The sequence below is a fragment of the Nuphar pumila genome, chromosome 2, assembly GCF_984573655.1.
Source record: "Nuphar pumila chromosome 2, dmNupPumi1.hap1.1, whole genome shotgun sequence".
NCBI classification, from domain to species: domain Eukaryota; kingdom Viridiplantae; phylum Streptophyta; class Magnoliopsida; order Nymphaeales; family Nymphaeaceae; genus Nuphar; species Nuphar pumila.
Window position 1 is genome coordinate 71,222,222 of NC_143250.1, and position 22,517 is coordinate 71,244,738.

The window sequence follows — 22,517 nt, forward strand, 5'->3', positions numbered from 1 at the left end:
AATCCAATTTTATCAGATTTTTGAAATTTGGCAATAGTTTCACTTGATTTTTAATCAGTTTCTACTTGTTACTTGAGTGCCCCATTGCTATACCGAATCCTCTTATGCCATCTTCTCTAAAAAAAAACTTCAATAAGAAGCAAAAAATAGAGATTTTTACCTTAACCCACTTGATTGAAAAAATGGTGGAAATGCACTCTTGTGAAAATTGCAAAATCCCTCTTTTTTGCACACTAATCGACCCCCAAATCGATCTCACGGCTCTTAGGGTGCGTGGGTTCCTTTTTGACAACCTCTAGAGAAATGTTGAAGTCGGCCCTCAAGTGGCATTTAAAACCCAAAACTTAAAAATTGAGTTTCAGGTACTTTTTAAGTGCGCCATACCCTATGTCACATAGGTACGGGTGCGGGTGTGGGTGTGGCGATGCGGGACTTTAAAAAAACTTGGGTGCGGGGTTGCGGGAGGGTATATATATATATATAATTTTTTTTTAACAGTTAACAGCATTAACACTAATTTTTAACAGTATTTTTTTTTCAAGTCCAGATTTGGATATTTATGACCCTGGGTGTGTTGACTGCACCCAGGGTCGGCTTGATCGCATCGGGTGCCGCACCCACACCTGAGTCGCATTGCGTCGACGCGGGTGCAGCACCCTGCTGGCCGAATCCCTGTGACATAGGCCATACCCGTATCGTATGATACAACATGATACAGGGGGTATACGCTACACCCGATACAGGTCTGATACACACTCGTATCGCGATACAAATGTGTATGGTATCGCAAAACCCAAAATTTACGATACGTATTGTACGATACTGTATGATACAACATTTCATTTGTTATTTTTTAAATTAATCTACCGACTAGTCCCGCCTAGTCTCTGCCTAGTCTTTTTAGTGGTCCACCGACTAGTCACCGCCTAGCGCTTTTGACTACATAGTTTCCTCTACCTTCATCCTTCTGTTCTTTAAGGGAGTGTGCCCATCATTTTTTTTCTTTTTTTAATTCCTAAGATGACTCTTCTGGAAAAGACCATTGCATGACTTTCTTGGTCACCCTCACTGAACCAATATGAATATGAACTTCGATTCAGATCAAGTCTTATTGAAATTGGATTTCCTTTTCATGTCATGTGGCACTTTTTAACTTTAAAAAGTCTCACAAGAAAAACTCTTGCCAAGAAATTGCCGAGACTGATACTGGTAAGTTTGATCTAAACACAAAGTTGATGGAAAGTAGGATGTTTTGCTTTTTTCTTGAACAGTGCTTCCTGCCAACTGCCTACCCTGCATATTTTTGAGTTTTCTTGAACAAACTGTTTATATCCGTTTCTTCTAAATGTATTGGTTTTTCTGATAAAGTTTCTCCTCCATTGTGTCTAGTGTTAGATATGTAATTTTACTGAAAAGAAAAAGAAAAGTTGTTGAATAGTAGCATGCTAGTGGTTAGCCTCATTGACAAGTTCATGTTTAAAATAAGGTTATGCTACATGTAAAGATATAGGATCCATGGGAAGGACATCTCCATTGAACGGAAAACTAAACTGCCCTCCCCCTTCAAAATTTTAGTTTAGCTGCCAGTATCAACTTGTCCACAAGCAACTTGTATGCTCTACAGATGTATTACCTTCTATATTTTACTAACAAGGCACAAAGATGATTCATAAGATGCATGGTGCTGGTCACTAAGTTGAAACCATTTGGTATTCTTGTGACTTACCATTGAGGCCTTGTAAATGTCCCTCCAAATAATTCTCTTTCTTCTCTTTGTTTGTAGGTTGGTTATTTTTTCTCCAGGTATATAGGCATGGAGCATGTGTGGTACTGCACCTGCCTGTTTGGGTGTTGCAACCTATTTGAGGATTGGACTTGGTTTGCTTATATCCATGAAACCCAATGAACATGCTTGAGTCTTTAGGCCAAAAAAGAAAAAAAAAATTAAGGAAAGAGGTGTTTCCATTGTTGATTCTTGGGTTGCGAACAGGTTGGATTTTGGCCTGATTCTGGCCCGACTGAAGATGATATGGGCAGTTCTGGGGTGATGGCATGTTTTGCTCGTCATTTATTATAAATTTTCCACTGCCAATGAAGTTTTTCAATGGAAGTGACTTTTGCTATGCAGATCTAGTATCATAAAACTAGGATCCAATCCCAAATCCGGGTCTCTGTGTGAGTTCCAAGTTGGATCCAGGTCCGGATCCGAACTGACTGCTGTAAAATCAAACCTAGGACCTATTTTGCGTAGGTCCGGCCCATTTACAACCCTAGTTGATGATGTAAATGCTCTATTTTATGTAATCCATTATATATTAAAACATTTTTGTACATATAACTTATTCAATACCTCTAACTAGTTATTAAGTATTAAACTTTTAACATTTAGTCTACTTAATTTTCCTCCCTCCCTCCCTCCCTCGCTCGCTATGTGTGTGTGTGTTTCCTGATGAACAAAGTCTCTGTTGGCCATGATTTTACACAGAAAGCCATTAAAAATTCATAGTGAGTGTGAGTTTGATTTTTGTCAAGGAGAATTGTGGTATGAAGTCTGATGTTGCTATGGAGAAGTTCCATGTGATGCTTTTCAACATCAAAGTGAATTATAGTACTTAATCCCATTTTCTTTAATGCAATGCCCATTGGTGTTCCAAAAGTCCCTTTTTGGGACTCCAGGAGAGGAAGATAGAGTTTGGGTTGACATATAATGCAAGTTGTCAGACTTATTGGCCAACATGGATTTCCATGTTCTCTCCCCCATCCATATACTCCTATTGGAACTTAAAGTTTCGTAATAGGTGGCTGGTATGGATCCGTTGATGATTATGGGATCCTTTTCTCTCAAATGGAAAGGGATATTGTAAAAAAGATAGTTCCAAGTAATTGCTTCATAGATCCTAAAATCATGTAAGGAAGGTGATTCTTATTTGTCCAAATGGTGGTACTTTGAACTTGGAATGAGCATGAAGAAATTAATGATACTTCTTTATTTTTTAAGTTCTGCCAGATCGGTAGATCAAGATCTTTGGTCTTCACCCAGACCCAGTGAAAAAAAAATGGATCATTTATGGATTTGTTGAGAATCATTCTATACATTAACTCTCTGTTTTAGTGCAAGATGAAACACCATCATGCTGTTGAACGGCAGAATCTTTCTTTCCTTTTTCATTTTTGTACCATCAATATATTCCACTTTGATATGCATAATCCTAGGGGTTTGGTGGTGCTCTTTTTCCCAGGTGAGATTTCTTTTTCTAAATTCTTTTTTAAATAAACCTAGGTGAGCAATTCAAAGGCTTAGTTCTTCCCCTTTCCCCAAGTAATCAAGTTGAACCTGCGTAACTCAACATATGGAACTGGGTCTGGTTTGTAGATTTTCAAACCGCATCTTGTTCCAACCCAAGTGTTCTATCTCATTCTGTTCAGTTTATTGCATCTTTTTTCACTTGCTAGGAACAGAGAAAGGGCCACAATATTGTAGTTTCCATGACCTGTTTCAAAGTTAATAGCACTGTTAAAAAGAATTTATAGGTTTGTGTTTGTTGCATGCATTCATTATATCCATTTTCTTTGTTGTAGGTATTCATTTTTTTATGACGAGAACCCTCGTCCAATCAAGGAAAACCCCGGGTGGGGCCCCATGACCACCCTGCTTTACGTGGCCCACCTCTAAAAGCTATGGTATTCATTGCATTCATCATGGGATCCTACATCTTTGTCAAGCTTGTTCTTTATTTACTATGAGTTCTATCCTATCCTATGTCACATAGGTGTGGGTGCGGTGATGTGGCACTTTAAAAATACTTCGGTGTGGGGGTGTGTGTGTGTGTGTGTGTATATATATATATATATATATATATATATATATATATATATATATATATATATATATATATATATACCCGCCCTACCTCGACCCATCCCGAGCGCTCCTCCGACCCGTCCTCCCCTCAAGCCTCGTTCCCTTTCCTCTCTCTCTTCCACCTTTTTCACTGGCCGACGGAGGTGGAGGTCCTCTCTCTCTCTCTCTTCCCCTCTTTCTTTCTCGTTCTTCTTGATTGAGGGGGAGAGAGGGAAGGTCTTTCTCCCTCTCTCTCTGTATGCTTGCTGAGGCCGGACCGATCCTGAGCTCAGCTTGGTCCGTTGTGTGGAGCCCTTACAAGCTAACGAGCTAGGCCGGGTCAGGCTTGCTACCCGACACGAGTCAGGATTCGAGCTCGACCCGTCGGTCCAGGCTCGGGTCGAGCTGGAACCCCACTCATGACCGACCATTTTGGACAATATCCTAGGTGCAGGTTGACCACACCTGCACCTGCACCCGTGTCGAGTCGACGCGGGTGCAACGGCCTGTTTGGCGAGTCCACGTGACATAGGTATGTAGGGAAAAACACCAACCCTTAATCAAGAAGATAAGTGCCCAACCTGACAAAGAAAAATGAAGAAAAGTGACAATTCATTAATATTTTTTACTTGTTCGCACATAAACTACAATCCCCAGACACACACACACACACACACACACACACATATATATATATATAGGTATTGGTATAGCTGAAAATATAAGGATAGAGTTGAGTTCTTTGTTTATCATCTTTCCATCTTTGGATCCCCTTATGGTCATATTCCAGTACTGCACTCCAAGTGTGCTTGTTCCCTCCTTTCTTACCAATGAATGATTAGTCTTTGTGAAATAACTCCGATGAGAAGAAAAAAGAAGGCATTAAGAGACCCTCCTGGCTCCACCCTGCCTGTCTTTCAGACTTGTGTCTCATCTCTTATTATTTAGAGAAGTTGTGTAAGCATGAGTGGTTAGTTCTGTACCACAAGGTTGTTTGTATCCCATCGTAACCCGTATCGGTCCGGTTCAAAATAAGAAACGTATCGTAAAAAATCAGAAATTTTGAATAAATAAATAAATTTTTAAAAAAATTGTAAAGTATCAGAAAAAAAAGTAGCAAAAAATTCTAAAAAAATGAATCAGACATATGAAGCATTTATAACTCTCTGAGTTGCATAAAACATCATCAAACATCAACTATCTTACAAGAACAATGCAAACTATTAAATATCTTGCAATTAAGAATATGCCACAAGACTCATACTTTCATATTACATAAACAAAAATATTATGGCAATAGTTGCACTCGATTTTCAATTGGTTTCCACTCATTACTTGAGTGCCTCATTGCCATTTCGGATCATCTGATACCATTATTCTAAATAGTAACGATGCACACAACATTGCTTTACCATGCACTTTACCTTGTTAGGATTCCATGATATCAAAGGCAGCATTTAACCGCGGAGATATTGCATATCTATTTCTAGCAGACACTGGTAGTCATACCCACTATTATGTTTCACTAATATGCTCGACATTGTTGTTTCATTCTTCACTTATTATTTTTCAACTGGCATTTTAAAGGAATGCTGATGTGCTTTTTATTTGATTTTATTTCCTTGTATTTGATGATTATTTCCATGTGGAAGCTTTTAACCTCTGTAATTTGCCATAGGGGATTTTCAAAATTTTTTACTTCTTTTATTTGTTCTTTTTGGTATCTCAGTAGTTTTTTTCATGGGTCAGTATACTTGATGCAAATCTTTTTATCTTAATGATGATGTTCATCGAAAACAAATCTTACTGTTCATGGAAAATTATGTCATAGTTTTCAGAACATGAGCATCTTGTTTTGTTTAGCATGAAAAATGATATTGTTGGTTTCTTATTGTTGCGTTTCTCTGGATTCATTTGTGTTGAATTTTTTATTTTAGTTTGAAGCTTTCAGTGGCTTATATTAACATTTTAGGTTTCTTGCGCACATTGCATGTATAGAGCTGACTAAGCTGTCTGGAACTGCTAGGAAACCTCTGATCACATGTTATATCCAAACCCTGCCTCAGGAATGATACATGAACAACACCTCCAGTACTTTCGGTTTCTTGGAACTGTCCTTGGAAAGGTATGTCTTAACATGGATGTCAGCTACCATGATAGTTATTTTGGTGAATCCTTGGAGCTTTTTTCTACATTTTTCATTTACAAAAAAACGAGTCTTATGGAAGTATGTTGGAGTTACAGTAGTTTGCTATCTCCTGTTAATTGGAACCAGTAACCAATTTTTATTTCTATCTTTTCAAACAGACAACTATTGCAAAAGGAGAATCCAGTTCAATTTTTGCATTTTGTACTAAGTAGACATGATATGTAGATATCCTTACACTACAATAGAAAACGAGATCTGTTTTACAAAAACTTCAACTAGTCAGCCATGTCTGTATTTGATACATCTTGAAGCCAGCACATTGACAATTTTGGGCGCTTTCTGCATCTTCAGTATTTAGCTGGCAAGGGGTTAAACACTGTGGGACACTTCCATGCATGTGTAGACACTTTTTTAATTTTTGCTTTAAGTTTTTTTCTTGTTTGAGTTTGATACATGCTTCTGTGGTTAATTTTATTAATTTTGTCAAAAATGTCATAATCTAGTTCAAAATCATATACATTTTATACGAGTCAGCAATGAATTTTTTTTCTAGGCAAATCATGTAATTAAGAATTGTACAAATACTATTAGCTTATTGGCTTATTCTCATACATTGCACACTACTTTTGTTTCTTTGCAAATCAGGTAAAAAATTCTGTTGATTCTTTTTCTGGTTTATGTGTATTATTTTGCACACACATCTGCACACACAAGTTTTTTTTTTTTGTGTTAAATATAAGAGTATCCAACTAGCTTAAAATTATCAAACTACACCTAAGGTGGTGGCACTTTTTGAAAAATTTGTTGCTGCTTTCCAATGCAAAAGGAAAATGTCATTTCATAAAAACTAAAACCATTAAACTGTCTTTGTTTCTTTTTGAAAAATGATATTAGACTTTTACATCCCTTCAAATAAAATGATATGATCTATCCCTAAAAGTAACATTGTAAACCTGAAAAGTTCAACTACCTTGATGGTACTTTGGTAATTTATGTTAGTTGAACTCACCGAAAGTTAATGCAATGGGTTTGAACTCTGTACTCCTGTGTGTGCAGTGTTGTCAACTTTCACATGATTTTGTGGACATTAACATATTCATGAAGAAGTTATGCCCCTATGTAGTCAAAAGCCCTGATTAGGCACCGACTAGTCCGCCTAGTCGGTCTAAGCGTAAGTAAAACACCTAGGCTTTGCGATTCCTAGGTGGGTACCTTAAAAGGTACCAATTTTGCTGACTTGGCACCGACTAAGGCACCTAGTCGGCGACTAAGCTGCCTCAACCTAGGCATGAGGGCAGTTTAGTCATTTATTATTCTTATATATATATTATTGTTTATATATATATATATATATATGTGCATGTGTTTGTGTGATTTGTTTTGTGAAATCATGAAAACATGCTTAGTTATCACACACACACACGTGTGTGTGTGTGTGTGTGTGTGTGTGTGTGTGTGTGTGTGTGTGTGTGTGTGTGTGTGTGTGTGTGTGTGTGTGTGTGTGTGCGCCCGCGTGCTACTTTGCTTTTTTGGGATTTTTTCTGTGAAACATTGAAAGTGTCACGGGCTTAGAAGCGAAGGCCCCCGTGACGTAGCTTCGGGTAGTCACAAACATCGAAAGTAGGCCTTTTAAGGGCACATGCAAACTTACAACACACACACAGTTGCGTATGCAAGATTACGCGCATGCACTAGCACAAAGATAGCAAGGAGGCTAGGATTTAGCAACTTGTAAGCAAAGTACATAAAGAGGGGGAGAGAGGGGCCCGATACACGATGTTCTTAAGCCAAAAGGCCATATACATGCACCAGAGAGTGCCAAAGAGGTATATACATTAGGAAGAAAAAGGTGAAAACATGGTTGTCCGAAACACTCTCCCCTTCCTAAGATGGCACCGTCCTCGACGTCAATCGTTTATGGTAGTCCTCTACGAGTTGACGATACTGAAACATGTGGGTAGCTTTCTCTCAGGTGGCTTCACATTCTGGTAGACCTTTCCTCTGAACCAGGTATTGTTTGACTTCGCTAAGGTAGTTATTGGAGTGGTTGAGGATGACTTCCGGTTCTCTGCCTGGAATGCTGACTATTGACGGCGCATGCTGCGAAATGAGAGCACGTTGAGGTATGCTCCGTTGAAGGTCTCCTTCATCTTCGTGGAATGACTTCAAGTTGCACACATGGAAGACCAGGAGCACTTGAAAATTCGATGGCATGTCTAGCCTATACTTCAAGTTCCCAACGCGTTTGATGATGACAAAAAAGCCGTCATACTTGCGAATGAGGCCTCAGTGGTGGCCTCGAATGATAGTTGTGTGATCAGGGAAGAGATTCACCAACACCTTATCTCCAACATGAAATTCTGTTTTTTGACAATTCTCGTTTGCCCATTTCTTTATGCGCTTGGTTGCCTTGTTCAGATACGCCTTTGCCAGCTCTGTTTGATCTTGCCAGATCCTGATAACCTAGTATGCATAAGGTGCTTTGCCACGTCCTTGCGCGACAAGAGAGTGCATATCCTGCGGCTGTTGTCCTGTCGCAACTTCAAATGAAATATGGCCGGATGACTCACTCTTTCGGAGATTGTAGCAGAATTGAGAAGCATCAAGTAAATCAACTCAATCTCTTTGATTGACACTAACAAAATGTCGTTGATATTCCTCAAGCATGCCATTGATCATTTTTGTCTGCCCATCGGTTTGGGGGTAAAAACTTGTACTGAAATGCAAGCCTGTCCCCATCATGCGAAATACTTCTCTCCAAAATTTGTGACTGGAGCGGGCGTCACGATCGCTGATGATGCTCTCGGGGATTCTCCAATACTTAATCACTTTTCACACGAACAACTTTGCGGTATCGATAGCTGAGCAAGTGGCAGGGGCAAACACGAAGATATCATACTTAGAAAACCTATCCACAACCACGCAGATTGAACTGCAACCTTGAGTTTTTGGTAAGCTCACGATGAAGTCCATGGTGATGCACTCTCATAGACGGCTTGACACTGGTAGAGGCTCCAATAATCCTCCAAGTCTCTGGTTTATGGGCTTGTCTTTGGAAGATTAAGCAAGTCTGCACATAAGTGTCCACATCGTCGCATATTTGTGGGCAATAGAATTTATGCCAAAGTCCTCTGTTGCCTTGGGTTACCCGTCAAGATGGTATCATGGCACTCGTGCATTAAGCGCCTTCGTAGAGTATTCTAACGCTGAATATACAGACGATCTCCCGTGGTGCGGAGCAAATCATCCTCCAACCAAAATATCTGCGTCTTCTTTCACTAACGTGATCAACTCTTGGGTTGTTGGATCATTCCACAAAGCTTCTCGAACCTGCTCGAGGTGATCTCGCTCATTGGTTGGCTAACATTACCATCCCCAAGCGAGTAGTGCTATAAGTTCCGCCTTCCGACTCAAGGCGTCAGCACAACATTGGTTCTGCTAGGCTTGTATTCAAGGACCGTATCAAATTCTGCCAAAAAATCTTACTAGCGGGCTTGTCTTAGATTCAGTTTCTTCTGAGTCTGAAAGTAGCTCGTTGCAACGTCGTCAGTGCGCACAACGAATTGTGATCCCAAAAGATAGTGTCTCCATGTGTTGAAACAATGCGCTACTGATAACATTACATGCTCGTGCATTGTGTATCGACGATCGATGCCATTAAGCTTGCGGCTCTGAAATGCAATCGGATGTCCTTCCTGGAGCAACACCCCTCCAATCGCGAAGTCAGACGCATCGGTCTGCACTTCAAATGGTTGTTGACTATCTGACAACCTTAACACAGGTTCTTCTGTCAGGGCGTGCTTTAACTTCTCAAAAGCTTCCTCACATGCATCAGATCATAGTTATGGCCTGCCTTTCTTTAGCAGATTAGTGAGCGGGGTGGCGATCTGAGAATACCCTTTGATGAATTGACAATAGTAATTGGCAAGTCCCCAAGAAAGAACGTAATTTAGGAACCTTAGCAGGCGGCTCCTACACTTGAATAACTTCAACCTTCTTATCGTCCATTTTTAATCTGCCTCCTCCCATAATATGACCAAGAAAGTGAATTTTTTCCTGACGAAATATGTATTTTTCCGCATAATGTACAAGTCGTGATCCTTCATATTCTGAAACACAATCTGAAGGTGTTGAATATGCTCCTCCATGGAGTCACTTTACACTACTATGTCATCCAAGTAAACGATGACAAACTTATCAAGGTGCGGGTAGAAAACCTTTTTCATCAATGTTAAGAAGGTTGCGGGCGCGTTCGTCAGACCGAATGGCATAACAAGAAATTCGAATGCCCAATAACGCGTTCCACAAATGATTTTTGCTTTATCCTATTTAGCAACTCTTCCTTGCCAATAACCTGATTTCAGGTCCAACGTAGAGAAGACCTTAGCATTTCCAAGCTGATCAAATAAGTCCGCAATTAAAGGAAGCAGATACTTGTTTTTCATTGTCAATTTATTCAATGCCCTGTAGTCGACACACAGACGCTTTGTCCCATCGTGCTTTGCCTGAAAAAACACGGGCGCTCTAAAGGGAGTTTTAGACGGTTGGATGATCCCTGCTTCGAGCATGTCGTCCAATTGCTTCTTGCAGCTCAGAAATTGCCATATGATATGAACCCATGGCGGGTGGCTGTGTTAAATTATGTAATCAAACTTGTAATTTTGTATATATATTATATATATATATATAAGGTAATACATATATATATATATATATATTATATGTATATGTATTTACCTATTATATATATAAAATATATATATTCCCATCTTTAGTCTTAGGGGTAGTTTAGGCATTTTACACATATTCTATTTTATGAATATGTTTTTGTATTTTCTTTTTCTTTATTTATTTTTCTTGTAATTAATGCATTGTACCTACCTTGGGAGGGGCCCAACACACTAGTCGTTGGACCCCTTCAACGGTCACATTTGTGACCGTTGGAGGGGCTCCAACGACTATGTGGAGCCCCTTCCAAGGTCTCCTAATGCCCTATAAATATGGGCACTCCCTCTTGTATTTCTCTCAAGGGTGTTGGGGATTATTGCCCAACCTTTTTATTGTTTATGAAACTTATGAGTGCATTTGCACATTTGTGATTTCGCGTTTTGTGCTTTTGTGCACAAGTGTTCCAAATGTTCTTGGTGTGTGTATGTTCACACATTTATATCGTTCCATCGACTATAGTATCTTGTTAAAGATACTTTTACATGGTATCAGAGCCTTGTTGAAAAAGAAGAATTGTGATCTTCCTCCGTTTGAGTATCTTGAAAAGCGTGCCTTCAAGCTTTTTGAGATTGAAGTGGATCATCTTCTTCGGGCAATATTTTAGAAGCCTCTTTTATTAAGAAAGACGCGGAAAATACTTAAGGTACGTATTATTTCTTGTCTTCTTTCCTCTCTAATGGGCGAAAAAGACTCCCATTTCTCTCTTGGGTTTAAGATTAATGGCTCAAACTATCATATTTGGGCCGGTAATATGGAAGCCCATATTAAAGGAAAGGGGCTTTGGGGTTATATTCATGGGTCTATACCGGAACCGGAACCCAAAATCACCACCATTGAAGGAGGGGATATTAAGATCCTTGAAGGGGATGAGAGACTAAAGGCTCTTGAAGAATATTCTAAAAGGCATGATGATTGAGAAATGAAGAACTTCAAGATCCTATCTTGGATTTTTTCATCCGTTGAGACCAAGATTAACGCCAATATCATCAAATTTAAAAAAACTTTCAAAGCTTGGTTGTATCTTGAGAAAATGTACACTTCAAGAGACTTATCTCACAAGTACTTTCTCCAAAAGAGGGCTTTAACCCTCCAACAAAATGATATGACCATTCGGGAGTACTTTGCCGAATTATCCTCTATTTGGGACGAGCTTGCCATCCTTGAACCAAAATGGAGTGGAGAAGCTATCGAGTTAAGGCACAAACAACTTGAGGAAGACCGATTCTTCAATTTTTTAAACGGTCTTATACCCGAATTTGAACAAGTTCGGTCCTCTCTTCTCTCCGCTTTTACATCTCCCTCCCTTGAAGATGTTATCACCAAGCTAAGTGGTGAAGAGACCCGTATGGGGATTAACAAAAATAATCCTAGCATTCTTGTTACCTCTTCCGCTCAAGAAGATGTTGAATTGGTTAATGCCGTGTCAAGACCGGGGAATAACGCGAAGACCTATAGACCTCCTCATTTCAAGAACCAAGGAGGAAATGATCGGTATGGCATAAGGGACTATAGCAAGTTAACTTGCCACTTTTGTAAAGAACCGGGACATATCAAACCTATATGTCTTAAATAGAAGAAATTAATTGCAACGACTATGACATCCCAAGCGGAAGAACGATCTTCATCAAGTGAGCCTCTTTCTCTTCAACAAATCGTAGATGCTTTGTAACCTCTTCTCAAGGGAGGCATTTCTGGAGCCACTATGTCATCTTCTTCCCCCGGTAAGACTTCTTGGCTTTTAGATTCCGGGGCATCCTTTCACATGACCCCAAGTACTTGCTCCCTTTCAATTTTTTCAAAAAATACTCTTCCATCCTTTGTCTCAACCGCGGATGGAACACCTCTTGAAATTAAAGGAATAGGCAATTTTGAAAGACAAGATTTTTTTGTTCCGAAAATTCGTCTTATCCCAAAACTTAATTTGAATCTTCTTTCCGTCTCCCAACTCTCGGACCATGGTTGCGATATAAAGTTATCTTTTAATAAATGTTGGATACAGGATCGCCAGTCCGGGAGATTGATTGGGGAAGGCTCTAGAAGAGGAGACCTCTACTACGTTGATTTTCTTCAAGTTCCCAAGAGTCAATTTTGTAATGTTCTTCAAAACAAAGATATTCATGTATGGCATAAGAGATTGGGTCATCCCAATATTGTTAAAATCTCCTATTTGCCTTTTATTAAACATCTTTGTAAAAGTGATTTTATATGTAATGAATGTATTCTTGGGAAAATGAAGTGTTTGCCTTTTTCTCAAAGATCCATGTTTACGACAAAACCTTTTGAAATTGTTCATTCTGATGTATGGGGTCCGACTCCTGTGATGTCAAAAGGAGGATTTTCATACTATGTGATTTTTGTGGATGACTATACTAGGTTTTGTTGGATTTATTTCCTTAAACATAAACATGAAGTTTTCTCAACTTTTAAAAGCTTTCATATGATGATTCTAAATCAATTCAATGGATCCCTAAAAATCCTTAGACCCGACTCTGGAGGAGAATACCTCTCAAATGAATTCAAAAGTTATCTTGAAAACTTTGGTATTCTTCACAAAAAATCTTGTCCGAAAACCCCCCAACAAAATGGGTTAGTCGAACGAAAGCATAGGCACATCATTGAAACAACTAGGACTTTACTCATTTCACAAAACATTCCAAAGAATCTCTGGGCTGAGGCAACCCTTACCTCTGTCTATCTGATAAACAGACTTCCATCGAAAAATTTAGGCAAAATTTCTCCCTTTGTAAAATTATACGGGAAGGAACCTGATTATAGCAGGTTAAGGGTCTTTGGATGTAAATGTTTTGTTCTTACTGATAAGAATGATAAACTTTCTCCTAAGGCCATTCCTTGTGCCTTTCTTGGCTATTCTGAATCCCAAAAGGGTTTTCGTTGTTATGATGTCAAAAGTGATAAACTATATGTTTCCAGCAATGTGAGTTTTTTGGAAAATCTTAGTGGATTCGAACATGGTGAATCTCATAATGAGAATGTGGACTATTCTTTTCTATTTGATTTATTAAATAAAGATGATGACTCTAGTGATGATGAGTCAGATCAAGGTAACTTAAATGAATTTGAAACTGAGGAAAACATCCCTTTGCTCCCTTCATCACATCAACATATTGATGAAGGGTTACCTAGAGACCCTATCACCTATACTCATAGAGATCGAAACAACTTTAGAAGTGCTCATACTGGTCCAAGTGCTTCTCAGAACGAAGTAATTCCTCGTAGAACCGAAAGAAGTAGAAAGACTCCCTCTAGGTTTATTTCCTATGACTTTTTTTCACCTAAATATAGAGCATGTCTTAGTGCCATTAATTCTTATATAGAACCTAGAAATTTTGAAGAAGCATAAAAGTATCCTGAATGGATTAGTGCAATGAACAATGAACTTGAAGCTCTGAGAAAAGCTAAAACTTGGGAGTTTCAAAATCTTCCTAAAGGTAAGAAAACAATAGGGTGCAGATGGGTCTTCAAAGTAAAGACTAAAAGTGACAGATCCCTTGAAAGATATAAAGCTCGTTTGGTTGCAAAAGGATATAGTCAAGAGTATGGTATTGACTATGAAGAAACTTTTGCTCCTGTAGCTCGTATGGTCATTGTCCGATGTGTTATAACCGTTGCCTCTATCAACAAATGAAACATCTATCAAATGGATGTTAAAAATATTTTTTTAAATGGTGATTTAAACGAAGAAGTTTATATGGATGCTCCACCTGGAATGGAGACTCCCAAAGGAAAAGTGCTTCATCTTTAAAAAACACTTTATGGCCTAAAACAAGCCCCCAAGGCCTGGTATGATAGGTTTAACTCTGTAATGATCGAAAATGGATTTGTTTCTTGCTTTACAGACACTGCTCTATTTGTTAGAAAATCCAATGCAGGGATTGTGATTTTATTATTATATGTTGATGACATGCTCATCACTGGGAGTGATTCTAACGGGGTTAAAAGTATAAAATCTATCTTGAAAGATAAGTTTGAAATGTCTGATTTGGGTTTTCTAACTTACTTTTTGGGGATTGAAGTAACATACTCTCCTAGAGGATACTTCTTATCTCAAACTAAGCTTGCTTCTAAGATCATTGACAAGTCAGGTATTACAGATGAGAAGCTTTGCGAAACTCCTGCAGTAGTAGGGGCAAAAATGAAAATTGATGATGGGGTTCCTCTTTCGGATCCTACACCCTATAGACAGCTTGTAGGATCTTTGATGTATCTGAGTATTACCAGACTTGATATATCCCATGCAGTCCATACTGCAAGTCAGTTTAAGCATGCGCCTACATCTATTCAAATGAGTGCCATCTTGCGAGTCGTAAGATACATAAAGGGTACTCTAAATAAGGGAGTTTTTCTGTCCTCTTCATCCGATTTAAAATTGATTGTTTATACTGACTCTGATTGAGGAGATGACCCAAATAACCGTCACTCCACCACTGGTTTTTGTGTATTCTTAGGAGACTCACTAATTTCGTAGAGATGCAAGAAACAACAAAAGGTATCACTTTCTTCAACTGAAGCTGAATATCGGGCTATGACCACTACTACCATGGAGATTGTTTGGATTCATCAACTGCTGGAAGACATGGGGATCACAATTGAAGGGCCCACCAAGCTGTGTTGCGACAACAAGAGTGCAATCTACATTGCGAAAAATCACACCTTTCATGAGCGGACTAAACACATCGAAATGGACTGTCACTATGTTCGTGAAGCATATCTCCGGGGAGTCATTGATCTCCCTTATGTCACGTCCGAATACTAGTTGACAGATTTCTTTACTAAAGCCTTGTGCACCCCGCGGTTCAACTTCCTTCTTGGCGAATTATCGGTCATCTTGCCCTAAGTTTGAGCGGGGGGGGGTGTTAAATTATGTAATCAAACTTGTAATTTCATATATATATTTTATACATATATAAGGTAATACATATACATATATTATATATATGTATATGTATTTACCTATTATATATATACAATATATATATTCCCATCTTTAGTCTTAGGGGTAGTTTAGGCATTTTACACGTATTCTATTTTATGAATATGTTTTTGTATTTTCTTTTTCTTTTTCTTTTTCTTTTTCTTGTAATTAATGCATTGTACCTACCTTGGGAGGGGCCCAACACACTAGTCGTTGGACCCCTCCAACGGTCACATTTGTGACCGTTGGAGGGGCTCCAACGACTATGTGGAGCCCCTTCCAAGGTCTCCCAATGCCCTATAAATATGGGCACTCCCTCTTGTATTTCTCTCAAGGGTGTTGGGGATTATTGCCCAACCTTTTTATTGTTTATGAAACTTATGAGTGCATTTGCACATTTGTGATTTCACGTTTTGTGCTTTTGTGCACAAGTGTTCCAAGTGTTCTTGGTGTGTGTATGTTCACACATTTATATCGTTCCATCGACTATAGTATCTTGTTAAAGATACTTTTACAGGCTGTGCACTCGGCACTAACTCAATCTGATGGTCTACCTCACGCCTTGAAGGTGTTAAAATGTATCATTCAACATTTGTAATATATATATATATATATTTTATATATATAAAGCATAATACATATTCATATATGGTATATATGCATATGTATTATCCTAATTATATATATAAAATATATATTTTTCTATTTATAGGCATAGGGGTAGTTTAGACATTTCACTATTTTACGCATATTCTATTGGGAATATGTTTGTAATTTTCCTTTTAAATTTATTTTTTATTTTTTCCTTTTTCGTGGTTTGCGCAACCTTGGGTGGCTCCCCAAAGAGTCGTTGGGGAGCCCCCAACGGTCACAAATGTGACCGTTGGGGGCTCCCAACGACTCCTTTGGGAGCCCCCTAGGTGGCTCCTTTCTTGTGTTATAAATAGGGGTCTCCCCCTTTGTATTTCTTACTACTTGAGGGAGCTTATGCTCCATTTGTAATGGGGTTTTTACCCCTTGTCCATTGTTTCTTCAATGATATGCAACTTATGACTTTATGTCATATTTTTCCCTTTTTATGGGTTTTATGGGTTAGCACATTATGTGCTTGTGTTGTTTCCCTTTAATGGGTATATTTGCACTTCACGTGCATATGTATGGGTTCATTATTGAACCCAATGTATTCCAACTCACTTTCTAACAGAAGGTAGCTTCTTCGGTAGTTCGGCGGGACATTAACGGCTTCTGTCACTTCATCCGTTGCTCGAATTGTGACGAAAAAAGTCTCATCACCACTTTTCATGCCTCTCTTTAGTTGGAGCGTGGACACCAAGCGCTTGTGAGGCTTCTCTGCTGGTAGCGTGATAACCATGCATGGTTGATTCTCACCCTCAAAGTTGACAGTGTTAAGGTGAGACATCGACACTGCCTTGTTGCTTTTCAAAAATTCCATCCCAAGGATGACTTTGAAATCATCCTTCGGTGCGGCCGACAATGTTGTCCTTCCTGAGCAGTTATGGATTCACACTGGTGCATTACGGACAACGCCGTAGATGACCCTTGCTTTGGAGTTAACCGCTTTCATGCGCTTCTTTTCCCAATGTAATCCCAAACATTCAGTTTCTTCACGAGAGATGAAGTTATGCGTAGCACCTATGTCTACCAACGCCTTGGTCAGTCTTCCGTTAAGCAAAAGTTCCAATTTCATCAGTTCTTTGCATATAGATGGTTCTGTAATAACTGTCACCTTCATTGCATTCATTATCTGTATTACCCCAACAGTTGGCGCCTCTGCAGGTTGATGAACTTCCTCACTCTGAATAACATTCACAGCTTGGGGTGCACAGTTATCTCCATTCCCATGATCGTGATTCTTGTTGGGACACGTATCGATCCAGTGATCTCCATGGCAGATATGACAATCACGACGACGATAGTTGCCTCCTGAAAGTTATTCCTGTTTTGATTGTTATTATTATTTTGGCCATCTTGTCAGATTTGATTCTGCTGGTTCCCACGACCAACGTTCTGCCCATTATCATTCCTTCGATTATCCTTTCGATTATTATTGTTACAGTCATTTTCATGTTGTCTACCTTGAAATGTCGTGTTGTGCCTACCGAGATCGGCAAGCTTCTCCGCAACCACAAACGCCACAACAAGAGCTGGAGGATCATGCTGAATGTGTTTCATAGCTGCCCACCCCTGCAATCCATGGCTGAAGTAGAACAACCGATTTGCATCGCCCATGTCCTTGATGTCTAACATCACTGAGGTGAACGCCTTGACATAGTCATACATTGACCTTGTCTGTTTCAATGCCAGCAACCTATTGCAAGCCAATTGTAATATCGCATATTTTTTTATGATTTTTTAATTTGAAAAATATGAAATTTAAATTTAAATTATATGTTTAATCAAATCGATAAAATCATGGGAAAATATCTTATTTTATAGGTAACATCAATGCTAGGTCTAGGTGTGGCCCAGAGCCCATTGACAAGACCTAGTTGAGGCGATTATCATTTGAGAAATTTTTCGTTTTTAACCTTTAAATTCGTGTGAAAATCGAGTGAAATTCAGGTTAAATTTAGGAGGAATTTGGAGGCAAAAATCAGGTATATACACAGTTAGATGCGTCTCGGAATACTGATTGCATTGACGACCATTTTTTTTTAAATTAGATTACGGTTGGCCCGAAAATCACATTTTTCAAAAATGACTGCCTTTATTTTTTACTTTTCTGGATTGGATCGGGCTGGATCCACTCCATTTGATCCAAGTTAATATGGATCTAGAACCAGTCCAGGATCCATATTAACTATGATCTGGTTCAAGTAGGATCCATATGGATTTGGATCCTGGCTCTGGATCTAAATTCGAAAACCATCCATAGCCAATTTAAAACTTTAAAATCAACTTAAAATTTAAAGAGGATGACCATAGAGACTTCTAGAGGGGGGTGACACCCTCTGGAATATTCTTTAGAGATTAAATTAAATAAAATAATTAAATAATTTTCAAATTTATCTCGAAGGTAATGTAGAGTTCTACAAGAAGTAGAACTCTTCTTAAGTTAAGTCATCTAGAGGGGATGTCACCCCCTTCTAGATAAAAATCAAATTAGAAAATAAAAATAAGATAAAAATTTTAGAAAACATATGAAGAGGGTAGATATCTCCCTCTCTCTAGAACTCATGTTCTAGAGAGAGAGAGAGATAGAGAAAAGAGGAGAGCCAAAATTGTGTGAGGAGAGAGAAAAAAAGAAGCAAAAGAGAAAGAAAAAAAGGAAAGGAAGAAAAGAAGAAGAAAATTCAGTTTTTCCATATATCTATCAATTTTTAGTATTTTTCTAAATTCCGATCAAGGTACAAGTTTCTTTCTAAGTTCTTACGGGAAGAAATATGCATAAATTTGATTCATGTATAGGTATTAGAGGGACAAAGGGAAATCTGATTTCAAAACAATATATATATATATATATATATATATATATATATATATATATATATATATATATATATATTAGTATATGTATATTGTCGATTTTATGTAGAAGGACGCATGTACGTATTTATTCACATAGATGTCGATTTCATTATTACGTGTGTTTGAAAATATATATGTAAATATATATTTAGATCCATTGATTTTATTAATTGTTGTACATGCATATTATTGAGTTCATGGTTCTTGCATTAAAAATATGTTCATGCCATAGGTTTAATTGGTCCTGTTGATGTATTTAATGATATGTATAGATTGTCGATTTGGATATTATGTAGTTGAAATTACATGTTGCCGATTTTTACATGTAAGCAAATCTGATCAGACTTGCTGATTTTTCTTATGTGTGTAATCTTATCAGGACTTACTAATTTCTATGTACATGCATATAGTTTTGTCATTGATAAATATATTTTTAGCATGTTTTGATAATAGCATATGATTCAGATTTGTTTTGCTCATGCCTATTGCATATATATACACTTTTGTTCAGATTTGATATGTGTGCAAATCTAATCAGACTTGCTGTGTTTCTGAAATCAGCAAATCTGAGCAGACTTGTCGAGTTGTATAGGTGTGCAAATCTGATCAGCCTTGCTGCGTTTCAGTAGTCAGCAAATTTGATCAGACTTGCCGAGTTTCGTATAGGTGTAAATCTGATCAGACTTTTCGATTTTTATATGGGTGAAAATTTGATCAGACTTGCCTAGTTCTTTGTGTGCAAATTTGATCAGACTTGCTGACCTTCTTTAGTAAGCAAATCTGATTAGACTTGCTGACTTTTTTTGTGTGCAAATCTGATCAGACTTGCTGACCTTCTTTAGTAAGCAAATCTGATCAGACTTATAGACTTTCTTTAGTGCGATCAGACTTGCCAAGTTTTATTTACATGCAAATCTGATCAGACTTGCCGAGTTCTTGAGTGTGCAAATCTGATCATACTTGTCGAGTTCTTCAGTGTGCAGTTTTGATAAGACTTGCTTAGCTTTATATGCATGCGAATATGATCAGACTTGCCGAGTTTCTTTGATGCACAAATCTGATCAGACTTGCTGAGTTTGCATACATGCAAATCTGAATCAGTTTCGCTAAGTTAAGATGAACTGTTATGGATCAAATTCTGCCCAGTGTATGCATTAGGCAGCTCTCGTCCAGATCTGCTGAATAGATGGTTGTTTGATTTGTGAAATCAGATCAACCCCAATTGTTGGTTCGATAAGAAAATTCCGCATAGTTGATTGGTGCATGAATTTGATCATGTTTAAGATTGACATATGCATTTTTCTGAAATAATACACAAACATGAATTTGATTTGATTGACTTGCAATTGTGCATATTATACGCATGAATGTGAAATTTATTTGATGTTTGCATAAGTATGATCATATGCATGTTTGATTATTTATGCATGGAATTGATCACGTTAATGTGTTCTGCGAGCATCGATTGACATGCGTATGCGTTTGGTTTCATGTGCCTTGCGAACATGTTTTGAAACAATGAGTGTGTTGCATATTCACTGAAATTTTGCATAGATGCATAAATTACTTTTGAGATGTGTGGGTGGTCAGATGTGAACCACTGTGGGCCGTGTACACTATGAGCATGTGTTGCTCAACTTATGGTTGATTTTATTTATACATTGCAAAATTTATTTCTAAAAATTATTGCCCCAAAATTAATTGCATTGTTAAATTATGCGGGCCAGAGCCTAAAATTGGTTTTACATGTTTAAAAAACTTGAAATTATTTGAAAAGGTAAAAGAGACCAAACAGTGTAATTAATTTCTTCATTGATGTCCCTTTTACACTGTGAAAATCTTGGGAGACTGTTAGGATACTTAAACTTTGTGTGCGATTGTGCCCTTGAACCCGATATGGTGGTTCACCTCCCGGCAACAGTTTTAGAGAGATTTAGCCACTTTGCCTGAGGGTGGTGTTATTGACTCAACTGTAGTTATTGGTGTACCAAGAAAGTGACGTCAGTGGATGTTGATTTCTAATGTTCCGATGGATGGTGTTGATTCCTGATATGAGTCGATGAACAAGTGTGGAACCCAATAATAAAATAAAAATTGTTTGTTAAGCTACAATTGAGAATCTAACTTAAACTTTAGGAATTTGTAGCCGTTTTGAGTATCCGCAGGTTTAAGGAAAAGTGTAAATTAAACTTGTGTGCATTTAATAGGGACATCCACGCAGAAGCAACTCTTATAAACTTGTGTGCATTGAATCATGCCTATTTAATGTTCAACATTAGTTCATGCATTTGTGCATATTTGACTTTGCATAATACTTATTTTTGCATAATATTTTGTTTAAATGCTTGCATGGTAAGTTGATTGTCGTAAGTTGTTTAATTGTGGTATTTCTCTAAAATTTATGCATGAATTTGAGTTTATGTTATTTCCTTTACTGTTTGGAATTTTAGAGGAATTCTTACAAAGGACTTTGATTCTTACCCTTTTTCTAAAAACTGTTTTACAGGCCCGGATGCTCGTTGATGTCCTGACTAGCTGGCTGGAAAGTACGAGCCTTGTGACTGGTTTCTGGATCATGACAGAGTGAATCATTATGATATAGATGATTTTTTGTCTTAGTCTATTTTGACAATTGATTAAATAAATAAAGTTTGATTTATTCTTCGTTTGAATGAATGCACAGTTTGGTTTGTGGTTTGGTATATTAAATCTGTGAGGCCTCAGATCCTTGGGTTAGTTTCCAGAATTGCTTAAAAAAAATTCACTATTTTTACGAGGGTCAGTTGGGGTCGTTACATCAGCCTTTCTTTATTTTTGGGCAAAAAGAAGTGTCGTAGCTCTCTCTTAAGGACCTTCCATAAGTCTAACAGGACGAGCCCACGCCAAACATCGCCTAAACAACCTCTCCACCAAAGAGTCACTTTATCTGCATGGTATATCGTTGTGGTTCGCAACCTATCTGCGTCTTCCTCCAGCCTAGTAGCATTAAGATATTGCTCCGTCTGGTAAATAAAGTTCTCGAGGTCTCTCGAGTTTCGATTGCCTTTTTACTTTGCGGGCTCATGTAGCTTGATACGTGGTCTATCCACATGCGCCACAACTCCACCAGCTGGGACAATCCTCAAATGTCGTTCCAACTAGTCATTCTTTCGTCGAACATCCATTTCTGCAGCCATGATGTTGAACCGTCCTAGCATATCATCATGGCAAGAACATCCACCGAATCCCCAAATCTAGTGGCAAGACTTTCCACAGGGTCCTCCACCCCTTCTACTGCAGTCTTGATCTCCTGGTTCATATATGTAAAAGCAGTACAAGTCCCGTTAACCAACTTTTCCACGTTGGTCAGTGTCTCCGTTAGATTGACATACGATCAT

The 22,517-nt window shown here is 38.2% G+C and overlaps 1 protein-coding gene across 1 annotated transcript in view; it reads left to right on the forward strand.

Annotated features, from left to right (window-relative positions):
• LOC149845734 (E3 ubiquitin-protein ligase UPL6-like) overlaps positions 1-22,517 on the forward strand; it is a 234,616-nt gene that overhangs the window by 117,783 nt on the left and 94,316 nt on the right. The window contains exon 17 of the mRNA XM_089995960.1: positions 5,868-5,966. Coding sequence (XP_089852086.1) covers positions 5,868-5,966 — 99 coding nt within the window. The remainder of the gene's footprint in view (positions 1-5,867; positions 5,967-22,517) is intronic.